Source organism: Gallus gallus, chromosome 1 (assembly GCF_016699485.2).
Source record: "Gallus gallus isolate bGalGal1 chromosome 1, bGalGal1.mat.broiler.GRCg7b, whole genome shotgun sequence".
Lineage (NCBI taxonomy): Eukaryota > Metazoa > Chordata > Aves > Galliformes > Phasianidae > Gallus > Gallus gallus.
In genome coordinates, this window is record NC_052532.1 from 47,886,465 (window position 1) to 47,909,037 (window position 22,573).

General features: G+C 48.9%; 2 protein-coding genes and 1 long non-coding RNA gene across 21 annotated transcripts in view; 2 read left to right on the top strand and 1 right to left on the bottom strand.

The window, feature by feature from the left end:
- CNOT4 (CCR4-NOT transcription complex subunit 4) overlaps positions 1–1,855 on the top strand; it is a 70,713-nt gene extending 68,858 nt beyond the window's left edge. For all 17 annotated transcript variants that reach the window (NM_001012811.2, XM_015284783.4, XM_015284807.4 and 14 more), the window contains one exon: positions 471–1,855. In NM_001012811.2, the coding sequence (NP_001012829.1) occupies positions 471–772 (302 nt within the window). In that variant the 3' untranslated portion in view covers positions 773–1,855. The remainder of the gene's footprint in view (positions 1–470) is intronic.
- On the bottom strand, positions 1,698–8,779 carry LOC107053813. Of its 2 annotated transcripts, XR_006934175.1 has the most exons (3): positions 8,543–8,779; positions 6,764–8,358; positions 1,698–6,645 (listed from the first exon to the last, which is right to left on the bottom strand). It is a non-coding gene; the product is annotated as an uncharacterized LOC107053813 (long non-coding RNA). The 2 variants fall into 2 exon arrangements; XR_005848562.2 differs by having other exon boundaries at positions 1,698–8,358.
- Positions 8,780–8,909: 130 nt separating this feature from the next.
- Positions 8,910–22,573, top strand: part of LOC417937 (solute carrier family 23 member 1-like) — a 32,138-nt gene continuing 18,474 nt past the window's right edge. Inside the window, exons 1-5 of one of the 2 annotated variants that reach the window (XM_025154926.3) lie at positions 8,910–10,282; positions 15,084–15,275; positions 15,681–17,137; positions 17,561–17,647; positions 20,534–20,613. In XM_025154926.3, coding sequence (XP_025010694.1) covers positions 20,560–20,613 — 54 coding nt within the window. In that variant the 5' untranslated portion in view covers positions 8,910–10,282; positions 15,084–15,275; positions 15,681–17,137; positions 17,561–17,647; positions 20,534–20,559. Of the gene's footprint in view, positions 10,283–15,083; positions 15,276–15,680; positions 17,138–17,560; positions 17,648–20,243; positions 20,371–20,533; positions 20,614–22,573 lie in introns of those variants that run through there. The other variant, XM_416178.8, reaches the window with a different exon arrangement.

The following is a 22,573-nucleotide window of genomic DNA, read 5'->3' on the forward strand; positions in this document are numbered from 1 at the left end:
TCCGGTATGTGCGTTGCTGGTCCTAAGGCACTGAAGGCATTAACTGGACTTTCCTATTTAAAAAGGGACATACTCCACTTGTTTATAAAGCTCTCTTTTATAAGGCTGTCTGGTTGTGTTTCCCTGCTAGAGAGGCTGAAGCACGATTCAGGTAGGCAGAGTAGGAACTGAAGCATGCAAGGTACTGGTAGGGGATCAGCGTGGTAAGGTCATGGAAACAGGGATGCAGTCACTGCACAGAATGCTTGACAGAAAAAGTGCTCTGAAGGGGAACTTCTCCTATCTGGATTTAATGTTATGTTTTGTGGGCAGGGTACTTATATATAATAATGTAAAATGCATTCTTTGTACAAACTAATCATGTTTTCTCACTGTTGCTTTGTGTTAGGTTAAACTGACCTCCTTCATGCTCAGCTTTTTGCTTCTGCTCTGACTTGCCTGTATCCTGTTTTTTTTTCTTCTCTTCATAGGTATCCCAGCCTCCACAGGAAACAGTTTAGACACCCTTCAAGATGACAATCCTCCACATTGGCTAAAATCTCTTCAGGCCCTCACAGAGGTGGACGGCCCCAGTGCAGCGCCGTCACAGACGCACCACAGTAACCCCTTCGGCACACAGATCCCTCTGCACAGAGCCAGTTGGAACCCCTACTCTCCTCCTTCAAACCCAACCAGTTTCCATTCCCCACCCCCAGGCTTTCAGACAGCCTTCAGACCCCCCAGTAAAACCCCCACAGATCTACTACAGAGCTCAGCGCTGGATCGTCATTAGGAAAGGAGGAAAAAAAAAAAAAAACAACCAACGTTAGAAATGCAGGAAGTGTCCCACCCCAACTCCTCCCCACACCCACCTACTGTTCCCTGTCATATCTTTCTTTCTGAAGAATCCAGTTCCTGATCAAACCTCCCCCCCAAATGCAATGCCATCACAGGGTCGTGGCCGGATCTTTTCATTAAGTTTCTGCTGAGCCGGTGTTTGAAATGCACTGTTGGAAATAACTTCTAAACATTCTAAGGAAAAAAAAGAAAGAGAGAAATCCAAATGCAGTCTCAATGCTTAAGGAGAATATTACTGTCTTATGTCTTTTGCACATGAGTATTCCTGCCTAGTGGAAAAGCGTCAGTCTACAATAGGGGAAAAATGCAATGCAGAACCAAAAGCAGAAATACGAAAAAGGTATTTAATTTAAATGAAGTTACTGAGCATGTGGGGCAAGCAGTGGCCTACCATTTATTTTGCATTCAGTGTGGCACTAAACAGGGAAATTGCTGTTTTTTTTTTTCTTTTTGGAAAAGAGGACTTTGTGTCACTCAGTAAGAGGTCTGACATGAAGCGTGTTGAGAGCCAAAACACTTATAGCGCTGAGTAAATGGCATGTTGCTGAGGAGTGGTTTAGAGACAGGAGATTAAGATTTTCTTCTTTAATTTTGGCTTTAGATTTAAAGTAAACTTTAATGTTTTAAAAGTATTCACAGATTTAATACCTAGCATATACATAATATAATTATAAGCAGCTGAAACACGAGTGATATTTACTTCAGTCTTTCTGTCTCCTCTGTCAGTCTCTCTTTCTTTTTTTTTTTTTTTGAACAAAGATTCACCTGATTGGGGCACTCTGGGATAGCACTGCATTGGGGCCACATGATCACCATCAGGAGCAACCTCTGACCTCCTCTGCCTGCAGCTTTTACTTAACCCTGTAGTTTCTGGACGTTTGTGCAGTATTGAAAAGACAGGAAAAAGAAACAGATAAACATGGTTATAACCTGACGCTAAAACTAAAACCAAGGAAATGTACCTCTTTCTTCAGAATTAAAACTAAAATCTTAAATAAAACAGAGAACTTGATGATGACTTCGTGTTGGCTTTTCTTTTTTTTACGACAAACTTGGATTTTGAAGTGTTGCATCTGGTAAAATTGTATGTTCTTGCATGGTTTCTTCCTCCTGCTCATCTGAATTGGAGTGAGTTTTTCATTGAAATCTGCACTGTATGATGACTTTTGTACCAAAGGATGGAAAAAGCATAGAATTGTTAAATTTCTAAAGGGATTCTGTAGTCTTTACTTGTCATAATAGCTGGAGAATGCCTTTAACCTTTGTTGGCATCATTTTAAATCTGAAGCATGGAACAGTTAAGTTTACGCTTTCTCAGTTGGATATACCACGTCACTTGGGGCAGATAGAATATAATAATGCATCAACACATTATGAGATTTCTAGTTAGAACTTGTATCTTTCAGCATCTTTGTTTTCAACAAAGGTGTGAAGTATTTTCATTGTCCACCAGGGCCTGAAGTCAGCCTACAGAAGACCTCCAACAAGCTCTTACAGTTCAGCTGGAGACCTGCTCTGATACATAAAACCAGCAGCCTTGTGACTGAGGTGCTGCACTGAGTCTTTCAGAGCCCAGCTCATGGGAATGGCTGGGAGCCAGAACTGCTAGAAATGCCTGAGCAGAAGGATTTCTCACCTGTATAGCTTTGGTCTGGCTGCCTTCCCAAAATGTTTGCTGTTGCCACGGGACTGAGAGCAGAGCCTTAAACCCTGGGCTGGCAGGGGAATCCGGCCTCCTCGCATCAGCTGTTGAGTCTACATGAGATTACAAGAAATACTTTGCTTTATACAGCGTTGCTTGGTGGGCGTTGTGTACTTCTGCCCAACAGTAGTACAGGTAGGAGAAGCACTGTACTCATTGCCTGTTAACCAAACTGAATGTGCTCTGTCTGGGCAGGCATTTTTGCAGCACATCAGTCCTGTGCCCTGGTTACTTGGAAACATCCTTGCACCCTGCTCATGCCAGCACCCCCAGAACAAAGGAAGTGTTTGTGTCCCAGTCAGCCCTGCACATTCGCTGCTGAAAAGTAACATGAAATTCGCTGCTGAGTAACATGAAATGCTTGCTGCTCCATGTTAGGGAGAAGAATTCTCTTCCTGACCCTGCAAATAAGCCTCCTGAAGTAGCTGCGATTTGCTTCCTGTTTCGCACAGCAATCCTGAAACTTGTTATCTTCGTTGTTTCTTGATGTGTCTCCTTGCCGCAGTTCAAGAGGCACTGGAAGAAGACTGTGCCTGTGGTCTGTTGCCTCTAAGCGCAGGATTCAGCTGTTCAGGAGAGAGCTGTATGACAGCTTGTCGTTGCCCTGCTGACAAGTTTCTAGATTAGAGGAAGAGTCATAACTAGAATGACATTTCTCTCTGGTGCTACCCTATCCCAAAAAGGAGTTCTTGTTGGGTCACATTATAATGCATTATATATGCATTAAAATGCATAAGTGTTCAGATGGATGGTGTGGTGGCTTGTGCTCCTGTTAGCTTATTTCTGTGTGCTACCTGGTGCTGATTCCTGCACCCCTGCTTACAAAACAACCTGGCATTTCACTCTGTTCTACTGTGTGGGACTCCGTTGGCTTCTCCTGAGGTTTTTGTTGTATATGGACCATTTGTTCCTACTGCAAGAAGTTCTGTACAGGCACTTTATTGAAAGGAGGAAGTTCATGTGTCTGCTTCATATGTGTAATCAACTCAGTGTGTGGCCTGTCTTTCTTCTGTGTATTATGAACATCTTCAGCACTTTCTTGCGTGATCACAAGAACAGTGCTCGGCTAACAGGGTGGTGGTGGAGTTGAACTTGGAGAAAGAGCGAGTGGATCACATGCCTCCAAAATGAGTATGAATGCATGTTAAAGGAAGGAAGGGAGTTGTTAGCCATGAATGCATTGGTACCAGAAGTTCTGCTGCGTTTTCAGAGAATTCTCTGTTCAGTTGTAGTAATTCTGGGGCCAGCAGTGCTGGGTTGATGCTGCAGGTTGGTTTAAAAAGTAATCATCATCATCTTATAAGGAAATTGCATCTGTCTGGAGTGACAGCAGGGAGTATAATGTCGCCTCCTAGATAAGATGAAGAGCCCTTGCATGAATTCCTTTTCTATGTATAACTAACATACTTGCCTGGCAAGTGTAAGCACTTGTCCTTCCCAATGCAGTGTCACAACAGTGCTGCTCTAGCTATGCTTAAAACACTATTGCCAACTTCCATGACAGTTCTAAATCATAAACTTGATCAGTTTGTATTCTAAGTTCTTAAACTCTTAGTTTTTGTTTTCCCTTCCCTCATCATAGCTCTTATCCAAGATGCTCATTTAATCAGAGATACTGAAGATGCAGAATTTCAGGGAAAGTGCAGCAATGTATAGTTCTGTAGAGTGGGCTGTAGAGGACTTCTGGCTTGAACGTATCTTCCCCTGGGATGGCGGACATGCACTGATTTCTCCCTCACCCTTGCAAGAGAGCTTGGAAAACGCACCTAAAAAGATTGCAGAACAGTTCTTGTTTGTTCCTCTCGTCAGGATGCAGGGAAATGGCCATAAGTTGCAAGGGAGCTTAGGAGCATATATAAACCCATGGATGGTGGGTGCTGTGGTGCCTAGGACTAATCCTTTTGGGGAAAGCTGTAGTGCTCAAATACAAGCTCGTACTGCTCAGAACTGAGGTATGTTGCGCTTTGAGAGGTGGCACAGTGCTTCAAGGTCAGGGCCCTGGAGCTGTCACCCATCCCACCTGAAGGGGCTATAGGTACTCCTAACCCCTGAGGTAAGTGAATGCCAGCAGACAGGAATTCCTAGTGTGTGCAGAGTAGAGAGGTGTGAAGTGCTGTTTGCTGTGAATGCTTGTCTGCTAAGGATAGTGCTACTTTACAGCCTCCAGCACTGTGCAACTCTGCAGCTAGTTATAGGAATGTCTTCCAGTGATGTATTATCAGTCACTGCTGTTGAACATGCAGGTAGTAACTGTAAAAACTTGTGCTCCTTCCTTACCTCCTCAATCCCAGCACCTCTTTTTCCCTGCTTTGGAACATCCTACTGATGGGAAGCAGCTCTCTGGTCCTTTCCTATCTATGGCTTTTGCTGTAAACCAAGCACGAAAAAGATGAAGTATCACCAGAGCTTTGGGGTACAGTGTAAGAAACGGTATAAACTCAGTACGCTTTGATCTCATATACAGCACTTAAGAGTGAGATCTTCATCTTCCCTTCCTCCTGGAGTCTGCCCTTGGCTTACTGCTGTTAGGTTTGTGTAGTATGTGATGAAAACAGTTCAGGGTGGAGCTGATGTGGTGATACTGGATGTGGCACTACCAGGGCAGTGGCGCTTGGAGCAGCAGTCCGGAAAGCTTGTATTGGCAGAGTGTTGCTGTTCGTTTCGGGATCACAAAGAATGCTTCCTGACACTTCATAGCTTTAGCACCTGAATGTTACAGGTCTTAATACTAATCTTGCCCAGTTCTTCAGAGAAGGTCTGAAACCTCTTCTGCCAGTGCTGACAGTCCACAGAAGGCTGATAAGCTGAGCTTATCTGAGGAATGTAAAGTTTTGACCAAAACTTGTTTTAACTATTTCTAAGCAAGCATGCAGGCTGAGGTTTCACAGTGTGGAGTGTTATCCTTAACGCCTTGTTATCAAAAACTGAGGATGCATTCTGTTTGTTCAGACAGTAAGCAACTGATGGGGAAGTTTGTTTGGGGCAGAAATTGGCACTACAACCTTGCAGCCAACTCCGTCACTCTTCAGATGGTTTCCTCCAGTTCCGTGGCCCACCTTTGTATTGAATATTGCGTAAAATATTATAACTAAACCTCTGGGAGACCAGGATCTTGTCTGGAAGCCCTGTTCCCTGGTGCAGAGAAAGCTGGAGGAAGCTTCTCTTGGGAACAGCAGCCCCACATACGCTCTCTGGTGAAGAAGTGTTATTTAGATGGTGGCTCCAAAGGGTGGTGAGAAGGTGTGGGATTACAGGCTTGTGAGTTGCTTTTTCTTTCTGTTCACAAATTACCTGAAGTTTGTACACAGCTACCTTCCTTCTCCTTCCTCTTCTGACAAATGGTGATTCCTGTTGCCTCACCGATGGCACCTTCCTAAGGCAAAGCTGATCACGGCTCTTCACAATCTTAGCTCTTTGCTGGGCTGAGGCAAGGTGTGAAGGAACCGTGGTAAAGACTGAGTGAATGACAGGGAGTTGGGCTTCCTGCCCTTACCCCATCTTCCTCCCATTGGCTTCAGTCTCCTGCCAGTCTGAGACAGACTTCAAAGATGGCCTGCAGGTTCCTCCCCACTGATGATCTGCTCTTGGAGCTTACACTGCCATGGGCTTGGGATCAAATTTCTCTGATAGAAATCTTAACTTTTCACACACACACAGAAGTAACCCCCAAGGAAACTATTCAGTTTTATCAGATTAATACTTTTTTTTTTTCTTTTTTTAATATATCATAGTCATATAAAAATGCTTGCTTCAAGTGGACATTTTTCTCAGTGAGGAAAAAGTACTCTGTCATATTTTTATTGCAAATGCTAACTTTGTGTTATGGCATTTCCAAATCGGCATCTTTCTGGGCATGGGTTATTACAGTCAGCAAAAGATATCTAAAATGTGCATCGCTGCAGCCTGCAGTGATGGTCTTGTTTGTCCCGTGCTTTCTGCAGCTTTGCTTGTTATGTGGGAATGAAAGGCTTTTCCTTCTTGTGGTGTGGCTTCTACTGAGTGTCTGCTGCAGGTGGCATGCTCTTCTGAAGGGGATCTGTGGAAGCTGTTAGAGCTGCTGGCTCCCCGCCACCATCCACCATCCAGCCCGCAGCCCTTGCTGGCACCTGGTGGTGTGAAAAGAAGACACGGGAGGTGGAATGGGGAGAGACACCTTTATTAGAGAAAGTGTCCCTCAACCTCTGTGCAGCAGTGCTACCAGGGATGTCTGCTAGTGGGTCTTACCTTTATCGCAAGGATGTTCTACCTTCTGTCCTTTCAAGGAAGGAAGTCCTAATATAATACAAACGTTGATGGAAACCAAGGTGGCATCCCAAAACTTGCAGCCTTTGCAACAGGACAGTTTGAGTATCACGGTTTGTAACCATGAGCGCTGGATCGCGATGCTGGTGCATTGTGTTCTGGGTGCTCTCTTTGTCCCTGCCCTGCACACCCAGCAGCTCTGGGGCTGTCAGCACCTCTTCATAATGCAGTCAGTAGTGGCTTCTCAGCATCCCTGTGTGCTTGTGTTCCTCGAGCCCGTATGCCCTGCATGCATCAAGCATGTCAAGTATGGCCAGGTCTGTTCTGATGCTGTTGGCCCCGCTCTGTGTGTGCTGCTGGGCAGGAAAATGAGTGGTGGTGTCTTCTGGATGCAACCTATGGCACTTAGCAGCAGGTCCTGATGTGTGTGATGTGAATTTCTAATGCAGGAGATGAAGGGATGAAAAGCCCCTAGTTGTTTATTATTATATTATTATTTCTAAAGGTGCTGGGTCTTTTGTATTGAAGATAAATTCATGTTTTCCTCTTGGCTGGTTATCTTTACACACTTGTCATTGCATCTTGCAAGTCCAATACTGTTTGCAGGGATAGGAGGATGGTGCATGTTCTGAGCTACAACAACCACCGCCAAAACCCTTTAAATCGCAACAAGTGCAACAACTTGCAAATACTTAGAATCATCTCATGATATACAGTCCTTGTTCTGGTACCTGGCAGCGTTCACTCAGCCTTTACAAGAGCCCTAAGCAGAAAAACTGACCTCTGTGTTTAAAACAGGGAGGTCTACACCTGCCTACAGCTTCAAGTAGGGCCAAGGTTCCACCTGGCTTTAGGCATTGCCCCTGAATGATCAGCTGAGAATCATAGAGCCATAGAATGGCCTGAGTTGAAGACGACCACAATGATGATTGAGTTTCAACCCCCCTGCTGTGTGCAGGGTCGCCAACCAGCAGACCAGGCTCCCCAGAGCCACATCCAGCCTGGCCTTGAATGCCTGCAGGGATGGGGCATCCACAGCCTCCTTGGGCAACCTGTTCAGTGCGTCACCGCCCTCTGTGTGAAAAACTTCTTCCTAATATCCAACCTAAACCTCCCCTGTCTCAGTATAAAATCATTCCCCTTCTGGACAGAGAGGGGGAATAAAAGGATTGTATCAAGAAAGCCTTTCCATGTGAAACGTCCACTTTCCTCTGTTTGAAAACCCAGGTGTGGTAATTGGCTCTTGCGAACTCTTTCCCGAGCCCTGCAGTGTTTCAAGGAATTGATGTCCGGAAATGAAGAAAGGGAGGAGGGGAAAAGAAAAAAAGTTGAATGGCGGCTTCGTCTTTCAAACGGGCCTTCCGCACGTGTTTGAGAGCTTGTGTTCCGCATAGCTTCGGTAGCAGCCGGGGGGCAGGACGCGGGGCCGGTCGAAGCGCCCAGGCCCGGGGGGCGGCTGCAGCCAGTGGTGCCGGAGGCTCGGCGGGCTGCGGGGCGCCGCGTGCGGCCGCGATGCCGGCTGCGGCCACGGCCACGATCCGGGGTGCGAGCCGCAGTGGGGCAGGTGATCGGGGCTCCTGGGGAAGGCGAGGGGGAGAGAGGCGGTGAGACGGCTGCGGCCCCCGCGGGAGCCCGCGGCCGGGCGGTGCCCCGCGTTAGCGCGCGGCGAGGGGCTGTGGTAGCTCAGAGGATGGAGGGGGCTTTGGGCCGGGGCCGCTCCTCGCACCGCCTCGCCCGTCGGGGCGCGAGCGGCCGCGGTACCTTTGGAAGGCCGCGTTATTGCAGCCCGCGAACGCCCCCGGGAACACCGAGCTGGAGAGGGCCGAGAGGTGGTAATCGCGGCGGTGGTGGTGCTTCAGCCTCCCGAAAGCCTTCCTGCCCCGCCGTGCGGCCGAGCCGTCGCCCGCCCGTCCCGCTCTGGGCTTCCTCCCGAGCCGCCGCCTGCGAGGGGGACAGAGATGCGGCCGGGCCGCGTTCCCCGCAGCCTCCCCTTCCCCCCTACCCGCCCGCCGGGGCCGTGCGGCAGGTGGCAGCACCGGCCCTTCCCACCCGCCCCGACCCGCCGCGCCCCGCACTCACCGCCCGCCGTTCCCCGGCCCCGGGCCGCGGCTCCTCCGCGCCCGCTCCCGCCAGCAGCACACGGCGAAGGAGGCGGCCAGCGCCAGGATGACGGCTCCGCTCACCAGCGCGGCGGCGACGGCCAGGCGGGAGCCCGTGTCCGCGGGCGGCGGGACGGCTGCGGGCAGAGGCAGAGCGCGGCGCTGAGCGGCGACGCGGCGTGGAACTGAGAGCCCCGGGGCGCTCCGAACGGAGGGCGGCCCAGGCGGGCCCGGGTAGCCTGTCTGCCAGGCCTTGGAGATCATAGAACCGTTTCAGTTGGAAGGGACCTTTAAAGGTGACCTGGTCCAGCCCCCCTGCGATGAGCAGGGACGCCTGCAGCTCCATCAGGGTGTTCAAAGCCCCTCCAGCCTGACCTTGGGTGTCTCCGGTGACGGGACATCCACCGCCTCTCTGGGCAACCTGTGCCACTGCCTCACCGTTCTGTGACAGACTTTTTCCTTATATCCGACCTAAATCTCTCCTCTTTTAGTTTGAAACTGTTTCCCCTTGTCCTGTCCCAACAGGCCCTACTGTAGAATCCATCCCCTTCCTTCTTACAGCCCTCAGAGCCTTCTCCGTGCTGAACAGCCCCAGTCCTATCAGCCTGTCCTTGCAGGAGAGGTATCCCATGTTTTGGATCATTTCTGTGGCCCTCCTGTGGACACACTCCAACAGGCCCATGTCTTTCCCATGCTGAGGACTCCACACGTGGACACAGTACTGCAGGTGAGGTCTCACAGCGCAGAGCAGAGGGTCAGGATCACCTCCCTTGCCATGCTGGCCACACTCCTTTTGATGCAGCTTTCAGTTGGCTTTCCAGGCTGTGAGGGCACACTGCTGGCTCACGTCCAGCTGCCACCCACCAGTACCTGCAAGTCCTTTTAGGCAGGGCTGTGCTCCATCCCTACGTTCTCCAACCTGCACCGATAGCGGGGGTTGCCTCGACCCGGTTGCAAGACTGCATTTGGATGTGTTGAACCTCATGAAGTTCATGTTCGCTCACTGCTCGGCCTGCCAGGTCTCTCTGAGTGGCATCCCGTCCCTTGGCTGTGTCAACCTCACCACACAGCTTGGTGTCATCCACCAACTGCTGTGAGGGTGCACTCCATCCCACTGTCAAAGTCATCAGTGAAGATGATGTGGGCAGGCCGCTGGCAGCCTGAAGGCGTGCCTCTGGTGGGGCTGAGTTGGTAAACACCAGCAGGGGCATTGACCAACTGTTGTGACTGTGAATCTACTGCTCTTGGAGTTTTGTCAGCGAGGCGGCAGTGTGTGGCTGCTGCCTGCCATCAGGTGCCTTGCACTGAGGTCAGACTGCAAAGGGAAGCTAAGGGTGCAGGCACTTAGTGACCTTTTTTGTCACTGAAGGAATTTCTGCAGGGCCCGCTTAGAGCTGGGAAGGTAAGATTTGCTAATGAGCGTTTTACTGCAGAACTACGTGAAAGCGATGGCAGCAAAGTTCACCACTTCTATTTTGCCGCGATTGCCTTTCTCCCTGCTTATCACCAGATTTTACAGCTCTAGATCAAAGGCAGATCAGTTTATTTGTATTTAAAGAGCACGCTCCCTGCGGCACCGGAGGGGCTGAGCATCCAGATGTGGCACCTATGGGACGTTCTGCTGTTGTAACACGTGTCTGTGCTGTGACCTTCGTGAGATGTTACCTTTGTAAAATGGGTTTGCTGGGCTTGAGCAAACGGAAGAGAAGCAGCAAAAGCTGTCAGACCTTTTCCATTTACCACCCTCCTTAACCAGCTGTTCTTACCACAGGTCTGCTCCTGGGCTGTTTTGGAAAGGGCCCCTGAGTCTTTAATTCCCAGGGGCCAATGTGATCGATAGTTCAAGCATAGCCTTATTGTGTTTACACGTACATTTTTTTTTTGCTTATTGCTGCAAAAATAAATAGCTTTATTGAGGGCAATTTTCCTGAAATTATTTTATGAATGCAGACAATGCAGAGTGCATGAGAGAAAGCTTTCTGAGGAGTAGACTTTGTTCTTTTGTTATTAAGCCATTAGTTCTTGATGAGCTCCTCACACGAATAAAGATCAGGGCCATCTGAAGTGGCTCGTTTTGAGTGTGCTTTCATAAACTGCAGGTGTTGGGTTTTTACAGAGTTCAGCTTTCTTCCCCCATGAAATGCTTTGGCTGTGACTTGGGAGACCTGGGTCTGTACCAGTTACTGCTGTGCCAGTTCTCTCACCTGGAGCACCGGGTGCAGGCGTGGATACCACAATATAGGAAGGACATAGAGCTTTTAGAGGTGTCCAAAGGAGGGCTACAGAGACGGAGGAGGGCCTGGAGGGCAAGGCGTGGTGAGAGCAGCTGAGCTCCTCTGGTAGGCTCAGCACAGAGCAGAGGAGCTGAGGGGAGGCCTCATGGCGGCTGCAGCTCCTCACAGGGAGCGGAGGGGCAGCGCTGAGCTCTGCTCTGTGTGACAGCGACAGGGCCCGAGGGAACGGCATGGAGCTGTGTCAGGGGAGGGGCAGCTGGGGGTCAGGGACAGGGTTTACACCAGAGGGCGGTGGGCTTTGAACGGGCTACCCAGGGCTGTGGGCATTTCCACTGAAAGCATTGCAGTTCACCGGTGCCAATGACCACCGACTGGATGGAGCTTGGCCCGTGCTGTCCCCTCTCAGGGCGGCTGGAACACAGTTTTATAGGGCCCGCTGTCTGAGTTTGGTGAGAACTCCCAGTGAGCGGATGGTTGGTGACCCCATGCACCAGGCTGAAGCCCTACAACAGAGCAGAGGGGCTCTACGGTGCCGGCCTGGGGCTGGGGTTGCTGAGGGGCTCCTTACCCTCACAGTGGGGCGTGGGGTGGCTCCAGGATGAGGTGCTTTCCTGTTGGAGGCAGGACAGCCTCTCGCTGCCCACCAGCTGGTAGCCTTCTTCACACCAGTACACAATGACTGAGCCCACGGAGACACCCGAGCCTCTATCCACATAATAGTGTCCGTGGCGCGGTGGGGGCAGAGCTGTGCACTGTGCTGGGGGAGAACGGGGAGATTAAGTGTAGGTGGTGGCAAAGCCTCCTACCTCAATGCTTGTGAAATGGCTGCCCATCCCCTCTTTCACTGCTGCAGGTCCTTCAAGTCTCTGGGTGTTTTTTTTTTGCACAACCCTAAAGGAGGGACACAGGGAAGTCTCGTGGGCTGTATTTGGGAAACGAGTTGCAAACTCTGTAACGTGAAGTGTTCCTGACCAGAAGGGTACAGAATGCAGACAGGGTGCAAAGAGCACCCCGTAAGAGGGAAAGGAAATGTATAGGCATTTTTAATACTCAAAATAGCTCTAGAATTTGGGTGGAACTCCAAACAATTTAAAATACTGTGTTATGCTGTGGAGAGAAACTCTGTTTTTGCTGAGGTGATGTTGGGCTGGCATAAAGCATCAGCTTGAGTAAGATAGGTCTTTCTCCAAGTTTAACAATACTGGTTAAGAGGCAGTGGATGCACCTGCATGTGTAAATGTAGCAGTGCTAAGGACGTTGCCTGGATGCCTGGACTGGATCCGTTATGTGGCTAAATTGTCTGACACTGGCCTGCACCTTCCCCACCAACCCCTAGCAATGGTGTGAAGATGAGGTGGTCCAGGGACTGTTTCCCATAGGCACTCTGGAAACAAGACATACTGGAGAGAGGTTTGGGAAAGTAACAGTTCAGTAGCAAAGCATTGGGCAGGCACCCTGTGGCAGCCCTAGAACTAAATGGGACACCCCTTCACTGGGCAGCTGCACCTGCTGCACACTAGGAACCTGATTAAAAGCCATAATCACCCTCAGCATTTGGAGATTATTTGTGCTTTTAACAGATCTCCAGCCTCATTTCTTTTTGAGGGTCCTGGCTCAGTCTGTGGAGACAGGGATGTGTTTGCTGAGCCCACCCTGTGGCTGGAGAGCTGACTTGTCATGATGTGCACAGAGTCAGCAAGGAGGAGAGCTTTACGCTATAAGGAAGGCAGTCAAGCCTGAAGTTTTCTCCCTGTGCTTGCAACTTTGCCTCTGATGTGACACGTCCCCCAGAGCACAGCACGGGACCATGCAAAGCCCTGCAGCCCCCACCCCACACACCCACTACAGAAGCACCTGCGTGCCCTTGTAGATATCCCCATGCACTGTGGGTCCCCACCCCAGCCCCGCAGATGGAGAGGCTCACTTGAGTACCTGAGATGTTGCTCTGCTCGTAGGTCCCGTTGGCAAAGTCTCTGGGCAGCCTTCTCCGGATTTGTCCTGTGGCCTGCAGAGCAGTCATGGGCCCAGCAGCACTGCTCCTGGCAACACTCAGGCAGCTCCAAGGCAGTAGGCAAAGAGTGATGCATTTCCCAAGCCTTTGTCCTGTCATGGTTTGAAGAAGCACGGCATCCTTAAGCGTCCCACACGCCTGTGGTTTCCCTTTGCTTCTGAGCAGGAATCAGCTGGGCTTTAGGGCGTTAAGCCCTGAGCAGCAAAGCTAGCAGCCGCTCTCCACCCTGCAGGCACAAGCCCCACATCCTTGCTCCTTGCACTGCCAGCCCTGCTGTGGCTGCACGCTGCTTCCCTCTGTCCCCCTCTCAGCCCAGGCAGGGATCCTGCAGCCTCCCCAGCACCCCACGCCCCCGGCCCTAGGCTGCACTGCCGTGAGGCTGCTGCAAGAACAGGCATCCAGCAGGGAGCAAGGGACAGCAGGCACCCTGATCCATCTTTCACAGCTGCCTCCTGCAGGGACTGGCTGTCACCGATCCTCCAGGAGCCATGGTGGCTTCCTCGGGTGCTGGAGCCGTGTGTGCTGGGCATCACGCTGCCCTGCTGGTTTTCCACAAAGAGCTGCTGAGCACCCTGAGCACAGACCTTCCTGTGTGCATTTCTTCCTTCCTGCCAGAGCTGTGGGATGATGTTCTTTAAACACCCATGGAGCCAGATAAGTGCCATTGCAGTCAAAGCGGGTTTGCGGCAGCAATTCCACCGCTGTGGGAACCATAGAGAAATCTGTTTTTCTTTTGACTTGGGCTTCTCCCTGCACAGCATCTCTTGGCCAACTTGTGATGATTTACGACTGGAGCTACCTGGGACTCACTGAAGCTGTAAAGATTCAGGCCCAGGCCATCAGTCATTAGCAGCACTGACAGGAATATAAGGACTACTACGGCATACTTAGCGGCTAGGCATGAGGACACTTGCAGGAGGTTACAGGTTAGCAGGGAGATGCTCTAGGTTTGTGAGCTATTTGGTTTTTGTTTGCCTCATTCATTCCTGGGGCCTGTAGGCACAGCCCAGGAGCGATGCCTGGGTGCTGGCTGCCTTGTGCTGGCTGGTGTGCTTGGCTGGTGTGCATGGCCACTACGCTGCACAGCCAGGCTTCTCCAGCACCACCTCCAGCCCCATACAGCTCCCTGGCAGTGGACCCAGTACACACCATAAGCATGGCGCCCGGCGCAGGGCCAATGTCAGTCCCCACATCACGTGTGCTGAGGAACGAATGGGCTCAGCATGGCCCCAGGAACACAATAACCACACTTGAGCTAGTGCTCAAAATGCTGTGTAGATGATGGGGATTATTCCTTTGCTAATGCTCTTAAGAGCTATTCCGGAGTCTGAAGGAGATGAAGGGGCTTATTATTGCGAAATTAATATCCTGCAGGGGAGGGATTTCAGTGCCATTCCCCACACCCTGCTTTCTGGTGGCAGTGGGCTGTGCAGAAATGGGAGCTGGGCACTATGCTGCATGGGGCTCAGGCAAGGAGTATGTCCGTGTCCTGGCTTGGAGAGCCCTTTCCTGGCTGGAAAGAGGGATGAAAAGGCTGCAGCCTCGGGGTCTTGGCTGGAGTCCTCCAGCTTCCCAGCAGAGCAGAACATGGATGGATGGGTGGATGGGGGGGTGATCTCCACCACAGCAGCCTGTGAAGCAGAGCACAGCTACCAAAGCCAGCTCAGAGGCCCTTCGCACCTACTTTCAAGGTCTCTGCAGGTTGATGGGGATTTCTACGTAGGGAGATTTCTACGCTGTGCCCGAGCAGCGTTTTTCCCTACCTCCTGTGCACCTTTGAACCTTTCAAATCCCCCTCTCTGCAAAAATACCCCCCCTGTGCCCCATCTCCCCTCGTTGTGGTGCTCTCAGTCAGATGAAGCAACATCTCCCTTCCCTCAGCACAGGCAGCCAAGCAGAGGTGTGTTGCCATCAGGACAGCACTATAAAACTGAGATGTCTCCTTTAATCTCCTGTAGGTGTCTTTTCCATCCAGGCTCAGCCCACACTGTCATAATGATCTCCTGATATTGGCACAGCCACCATGAGCTCTGCGGTTTGTTATTGTGCTGCTGTGACACCGAAAAACACCAACTCTGGAGAAGAATGGCAACTTTTCTTCTGCCTTGAGAGACAAGAATATCTGGAGGGGTTTCTCTGGAGGACCTCAGGTAGATGAGCTCTGAAGAAAACCAGAAAAGGCCATATGGTGGTTTGGATCGCAGTGTGCCCCAGGGTTTGGCCTATGCAGGGCTGGGCATGGAGAGCAGGTGGGGCAGAGATGGTGAGCACAAACCCCCTTCCCCATGGGGAAGTGCTCATCCCCTGCAATTGGCACACTGCCCTGGCAGCAACGGGATGGAGGACCCACACTGAGGGCTGGGCTATGGGTGCAGCTTAGAAGGAGGAAAGAGGAAAGAACCAATCAAGGCAGGCTTGCTTAGAGAGCTGGGCAACAGCAATGGTCTTGCTAGAGCAGAGCTGGGTGACCTTGGGTGTTGCACACAGACAGGGGGTGTTGCTGCTTGACTGGAGCCTGTGTAATTTCACTGTGATGCTTGTTTTTGCTTTCACAGGAAAGTGGCAACAGGGAGGCAGATGTGTGCCTCAGCACTTCAGTTATATACATGTGTTGAGTCCTTTGGATGAGAAAAGACAACCATGAGATGTGGAAAGGGGAACAGTGAGCAAAAATTACAAAGGTAATTCTCTGGCTGGGATTTGACACTCAGTTTCTTGCTGCGGTATAGAGATTCTCTTTCAAAAGTAGAGAGACATTATTTTTGACTATTTAAAAGAATTTACCATAGTTAAGTTTATCCCCCTGCTGTGTTTTAATCAGGCATCCTGATGTAAACTTTGCTGTACATCCTAAGTGCACTGCAGTGTGTTGCGTTGGTTGAACTTACGTGATGAGATCCTGTTGTCATAGGAAATACTGTTTGCAGTCCAAAACTAAAAGCATTGCATTCATCCAGTTCCATTAGTGAGCAAAGAAGAACTTCTCTGCAGAAGCTGAACTTCCACAATCAAACACAAAAGTAGTAATTTCAAGCCAATGAACATGGGTGATCCTATTTGCTTGCAGAAGGTTCCACAGACAGAAAGGTATAGAGGTATTTTGTGACTAAATTACTTATTGCTTGGTCATTTGCTTAGCAGTGTTGCTAACCAACCAGGGCTACCTTTGTAGAAGCTAGGAAGATGTTGCCAACATTTTTGGCACAAGGTCTCCATGTTAGTTCTGTTCTATACTGTATTGCTTTTATTTCATACCCTACGTTCCCTCTGAACCCATGTTTTCACAGCTCCAGTAGCTGGGACTTAGTGCAAGAAGTTGGTAATAACACCGTGGATGAACCTGCCCTCTCAGCAAGGGGATTGATGTGAATCACCAAGTCTGCATCTCCCTGGGTCATGAGTGTACAGCCCTGCATGGAGGGACTCGTCTTACTCAACTTCAGAAACCTTTTTCCATGCTAATCATCTTGGTTGTTTCATAGTTCAGGAAAGTAACAGGTCTTGCATGTATGTAGCAGGCACTTGCCTCATCTGTATCTTCCCATAGAGTCTTGTAGGTCTCCTTGCTGGTGCCACCTTATCTGCAGTTTACTGGGGATACTGCAACAGTGTGTTCTTCCCTCCCTCCTTTCGTTCTCCCAACTTCATCCTTCAGCCTGGCTTTGCACACAAGGCCTCACACAGGACGACAGTGAGCAACAGTACTGATAACACTCTTGCTAAAACAGATTAACTGCCTCAAATCTGTCTCAAACTGGGGGACTGAAAGAACTGATAGCAGGCACCTGGTTCAGCAGCTGAGGGCCATATGAGCATGTCCCTAAAAACAGAGTATGAATATGAGTCAGCCACCTTACTCTGTAAATAGGGAGCAGCAGAAGAGCCCCTTGAGCTCTGCTACATAACAGCTAGCTGCACAACAGGATTTCCTCTTGAGCCATCTCTTGAGGTTACATCTGTGCAGAGATCCCTTACACCTTGACGTCAAGGTGCCTTGCCAGTACAATTCTCGGTAAGTGACTAATTGTTTTAAGCTTTGTTGGCTCTGCTAAGATTATATCTTAGATTGATGCTAAGCTTTTTTTTAGCTTCACTGAGACAGTGTCTTGGATTGTTTGTGCACAAATGATCAACAAATGTTGACCAAGTTTGGGACTGGGAGTGGATCCGGCCGCACCTAGGCCCCTTACTTTCATGGTTCAAGGAGTTTAGAATGCACTCTAAATCTCATGACTCAATGGGAGGGTCTTCTGTATGTGTGTGTTTAACCCTACCCTCTATGCAGTATATCATCAAGTGTATCCAGCCCAGCCATCTCAGATCTTTTTCTGTAATTGTTAAATCACTATGTTATATCTGTATTATATCAATAAATATATTTCTGCTTCTCTCTTACGAGTGAAGTGTATAATGAAGTCATTTCTATCCATGACAGACACCCACCCCCTAAAGGATGCAGGAAGCTCCTTGGTCATTGAAGCGTAGTCAGGAGCAATTCAGATTTGCATCTCAAGACGTCATTGTAAGTTGATCCCTTGTGAAATGCTTCCTGGAAAAGATTCACAAGTTTCAGGGAGAAATGTAGCACAAGAGAGAAGATGACCCTGTCAGGATAGTTAGGACACAGATGGTCCAGGTTCTCCTTGTGGGTGCAGAAGACGTGGGGTCAAGATTGAAGATTTCAGCTGGGTCTCCCATGCTTCCAAGCTTTTCCTTGATTAGTCGATTGGCTTCTCCTGCCTCCTTGACATAAGCTGAGACAGCCTTTACTAACATGAGCAGCTGGCCAGGTAGTTTGATGGACAATAACAAATAGACCAAATACAGAAACTTAAAGGGAATTCATACTACTATTTTTGGTTCTTCTTTACTCACACATTCTGAATACATTGAACAGGTGGATGCCTGGGTTCTTTATTCCTAAAAGCAATTCATGCAATTGATTAGGGTGTTACAAGTTTATGATATCACTGGTTCAGCATGCATCTTTGCTAACTGTTTTTAAAAATCTCACAGTTTAGTCATTTATAACTAATCTTCTATATGTACACGTGTACTTATATGTGTGACATACTCAGACACCTGCATGCACACAGATACTTCCTACAGTCATTGTTAATTTCCAAGGCTGGGACATCCTGGGGTGAGGAACTTCATATGGAATCTGCTTTGGTATGTACTCTGTGCTATTTCATAGACTTCTAGATTCTATATTAGTGCATTAACCCTTTTTTGTCCAGAGTCTGATAATGGTAAGTCTTCATTCTTAATAGGCCTACTCTGTTGTCCAGGCTTTGGGCTATTTAGAACTTACACCCTGCGTTATTTCATGAACACCTGCAGTCTCTTGGTACTCTCAAAGTGCATTTTTGACTGCAGAATTTACTAGAATGGCAAAGCGATTTTCTGCCCAGCTTTTTTTTTGTGTGAAATTGGGTTGCTGTTCTTACTGATAATCTTGCTGTTGTTTTCGTCTTACCCTGTTTACTTAATACTCCTTCTGTGGGCAGTTTCATGCGCTAGCCTAGATGATGCAGGAATTGTAATGCATCTGCTGAGGTGTGTTGTTACACCAGTTTATGTGGCCAAGGAGATGAATTGATTATTGAACACTTAGGTCTCATTTGAAAGAACGTTATGGCAGGGCTGAGGAGTCACTGAACAGATCCTGGGCTGAAATTAAGGGATGGAAGACTTTCCTGATTCATGATCTCATAAACATCTACTGGGAAGGCAAGGTAAACCCAGAGGAATGGCTTTTCAAGCCATGGCTTGAAAAAATTCACAACAAGAGTGGTTGTGAGGCTCAAAGTGTGGCTGATTCATGGAATGGAGAAGGGGGAATGAAGAATATCAGAATACACACATGGAGATGGTTGCTTCAAGAACTGTACTGTATTCATAGAGAAACGCAAACAAAAATGTTCCTTTATGAAAGGAATTAAAAAATCCAATGCTCCTTTTCTTGGAGCTTTGCAATAGTGTATCCTCACTGGTACTGCCTGCTGGACTTTGTCAATATATATGGTACAATATGAATTTGTATTTATGCAATGAACTCCAACCATATAGTGAATAAGAGACGAGCAAGTCTATGAAACAGGGTGGCTTTTGTTGCTCCTTCTGTGCTGGGAATGGATAGAGTTGTGGGCAAAAGTGTCCGGGGTTGTTTGACCAGGGAAAGAGCTCTCATATAGAGCTTGCAGAAAAAAAATGTGACCTCATGCCAAGATCAGTGGGGCAGAAATGCACCCCTGTGGTTAAAAACATGGGGAGATCTGGCAATACCATGAATGTCTGAGGATTTTGATACCTTAAGGTTTAATTACCCAGCAGCTCATAACTTCAATTGACGATGTTTAGGCAAGCCTGTCTTCCCTCTATAATGCAGTCCTCATCTGAAGATGCCTGAGAATACCAATGCTCTGCATAAGAAACAGAGAACAGAACTAATTTTTGTTATGCTGCTTCCTGCCTGGAATCCAGGAGATTTGGGCTATCACTGTGCATGCAAGAGCAAGCCCCTCTTCATGGGACCTTTCTGCAGCTGGTCACCGAAGTTCATTGCCTTGGGGAGCCGTTAAATTGAATAGATACTTAAATCTGAGGAGAAGTGGGGAGAGGTGGCTAGAGTGGCTTGATGGAGCATTAGCGCTGTTTGCTGTTTGTTAAGATAAGGGCAGCCGGGCTTAAATACGTCTGATTATCTCCATTCAGCTAGACTCCTTAGTTGAATGGAGAAAATCAGATGACCCAAGGTAGTGTTTCTTTTTTTTTTTTTAAAGCTGATTTCTTTTTACCACTCTGGCATCATCTTCTGATGACTTATTTGTCTCAAAGAGTTTCCTAGTAAAAGCCTCATTCTTTTCACGCTATAATAGATTTATAACATGAGATGACTGCAGTTGTATCTTAGCCAAAATACACAGTAGTTTACAGAATAAGTGAATCCATCTAGAGACTGCGTTTGCTGAGCACAGAGTTCTTCAAAGAAGTCCAACCCACACAGAAAATGAAAGCTGCCGTAGATCAATAAGGAAGCAAGTTTCAAGGCTGGACAAATAGAGCAGGGAAATACCTTGCCTCTCTGATACACCCCCCTTGCATCCTTACCTACTGAGGAAATTCTTGAGTCATCCGTTCACTTCTGCTTCACTCTGTCTGAGAAAGACTGCTTTGCAGTTTGTTTTGAATGCCGGTCCCCTAATCAGCTGGAGAAAAGGAGTCACTTACATAAGCCAGGGGGTAGGAAACACTTGGGTGATACTGCTCACCTAGGACGGATTTTTGGCTGACATCCGACGTCCAGCTTCTGCATTTGCTTACCTAGCTTCCTCAGGGCTGTGTTGACTAGGACGAGTGGCAGTTTGGGAGGCTTTCCTCTTCTTATTCATCTTTCTTTTTCAAGGCGGTCGGTGAAGAAAACTGGAAGGCATGACCCCCTCCACAGACAAAGAGCTCAACGGGCTGGATAACCCCAGCTTCATGGTGAGTCTGCTCTTCCCCAAAAGGTAATTCTTGTGTAAGTCGGTGTGAGCCCTGCAAACTGAGGAGAAAGGGAAAGCAGGGGGATCGGACTGCCTGCGTGGAGGCTTGTCTGTGGTCTGTCTCAGCTCTTCTATCAACAGGAATCTGAGGAATGATTGCCTCTCTAAAGGCTGCTGCTGCTGCAGATCCAGCGCAGTTTCTGCTCTCTGGTGCCCTTTTCACTTCTTTTCTCTCCGCTACGTCTGAAATGATAGAGTAGATGAATGGCGGTGCAAGTGTATCTGTGTTGAAAAGGAAGCAATTTGGTAGATCCTTGTGCTGGTGTCCCTGTTTAGAAGCATTTTTGTATTAGTAAAATTACAAGAGAAATTTAGCCCACTGAAGAATGTGTTTCTTTGTCTTCTGGATCTATTTCTATTGAGGTAAACTGGGAGAGAGGTGAGTGAAAAAGGGATTTGGGGGTCAGTGGGTGAGGGTACCCTGTAGAGTTATAGCAGGGCAGTAAAATCTGTAAATGATGTGTGAATTCAGCAGTGTGCAGTGCACTGGGGATACCGGGAGCTGTAACAGTGCCACAGGGAAAGGACTTGGGGCACAACAGCCCCATTCTCATCTCATGCAGAGGTCACCTCCATTAGAAATGAGAAAAGCTGCTTATGTTGTGACAACGGGAGTAGAAAGATGGGATCCTAATATGCTGGCATAGACCCCCCCAGACAGGGGACGATGGAGGAGTCACTTAATCTCCTGGTGCCCAAGTCTCCCATTTTTCAGAGTGAACTTGCTGGCAACAGTGGAGGTGGAGTGCTATGTGTGCAGGCAGAGCCTCAGTGAAGTACTCAGAGCAATGAAGAGGCTTTCTTTCATTGTTTTGAACGGTCTCAGTTTTTACCTGTTCTGCTGCTGACGAGTCTGATGAATTGTAACCTCCTACAGTTTGAATCACCATTTTCTTCTACCTGTCCATCTGTTCACTTTCTGACCGCCCTCCTGGTGCACTTAATTTAAGATACAACACAGGGAGGGCATCCTGTGCCCCTAGGCTCATGAGAGTAACTGGGCTGAGAATGACTGGCAGCAGCTCTGGCAGCTCCTGTGAGGGCCTGTCCCTGTTCCAGCCTGCTCCTGCTTTGTCCTCCTTCCAGCACCTCAGCATCACAGGATGGCTGACATGGGAAGGGACATCTGGGTCATCCACTCCAATCTCTGCTCCAGCAGGGACACCCAGAGCAGGCTGCCCAGGATCATGTCCACGTGGCTTTTGAGGATCTCCAAGGAGGAGACTCCACAACCTCTCTGGGCAACCTGTGCCACCGTTCAGTCATCCACACAGTAAAGGAATGCTTCCTCATGTTCAGGTGGAACGTTCTGTGTTTCAGTTTGTGTCCATCGCCTCTTACTCAGTCAGAATTTGTCTCTTGACCTGCCTCATCCTGTTCTCTCAGCTTCATCCTTCTCTTGCTGAACCGTGCTCACCCCCCTTCAGCCCCTGGGGAGGGTCAGCACTCATGTGATGGTCATGTGGGGCTGTGACTGACACAGGCTCTGCCTGGCTGGAATATATCCCCTGGTTAACACAGGAAAAGCTGCAGTGAAAGGAAAGGAGCTTACTGCTGTCTGCCTAGTTTAGGCTTCCTTTATCCATGGTATTATTCAGGAGTAGCTGTCCCCAAATAACTCCCTGCATGAACAGTCTTAAATATCTTGCTGCTTATTAGTTAATCCACAGATCATGCTCCCCTGTTCTGAAATGAAAGTGCCTCCACGGGGAGGTATTCAGGAACGCCTTTTGCTCATGAAGTTCGTGCCTGAGCTCACTTGGAATTAACCCTGCCCTCACCTATCTGTTTTGAAGGAGCTGTGATGCTCCCAGCCTGCCTAGGCTGGGTAAATACATAGTGTTTTGGAAGGTATCAGCACACTTTGACAGTGCGATCACAAATGGGACTCAGCCACAAGG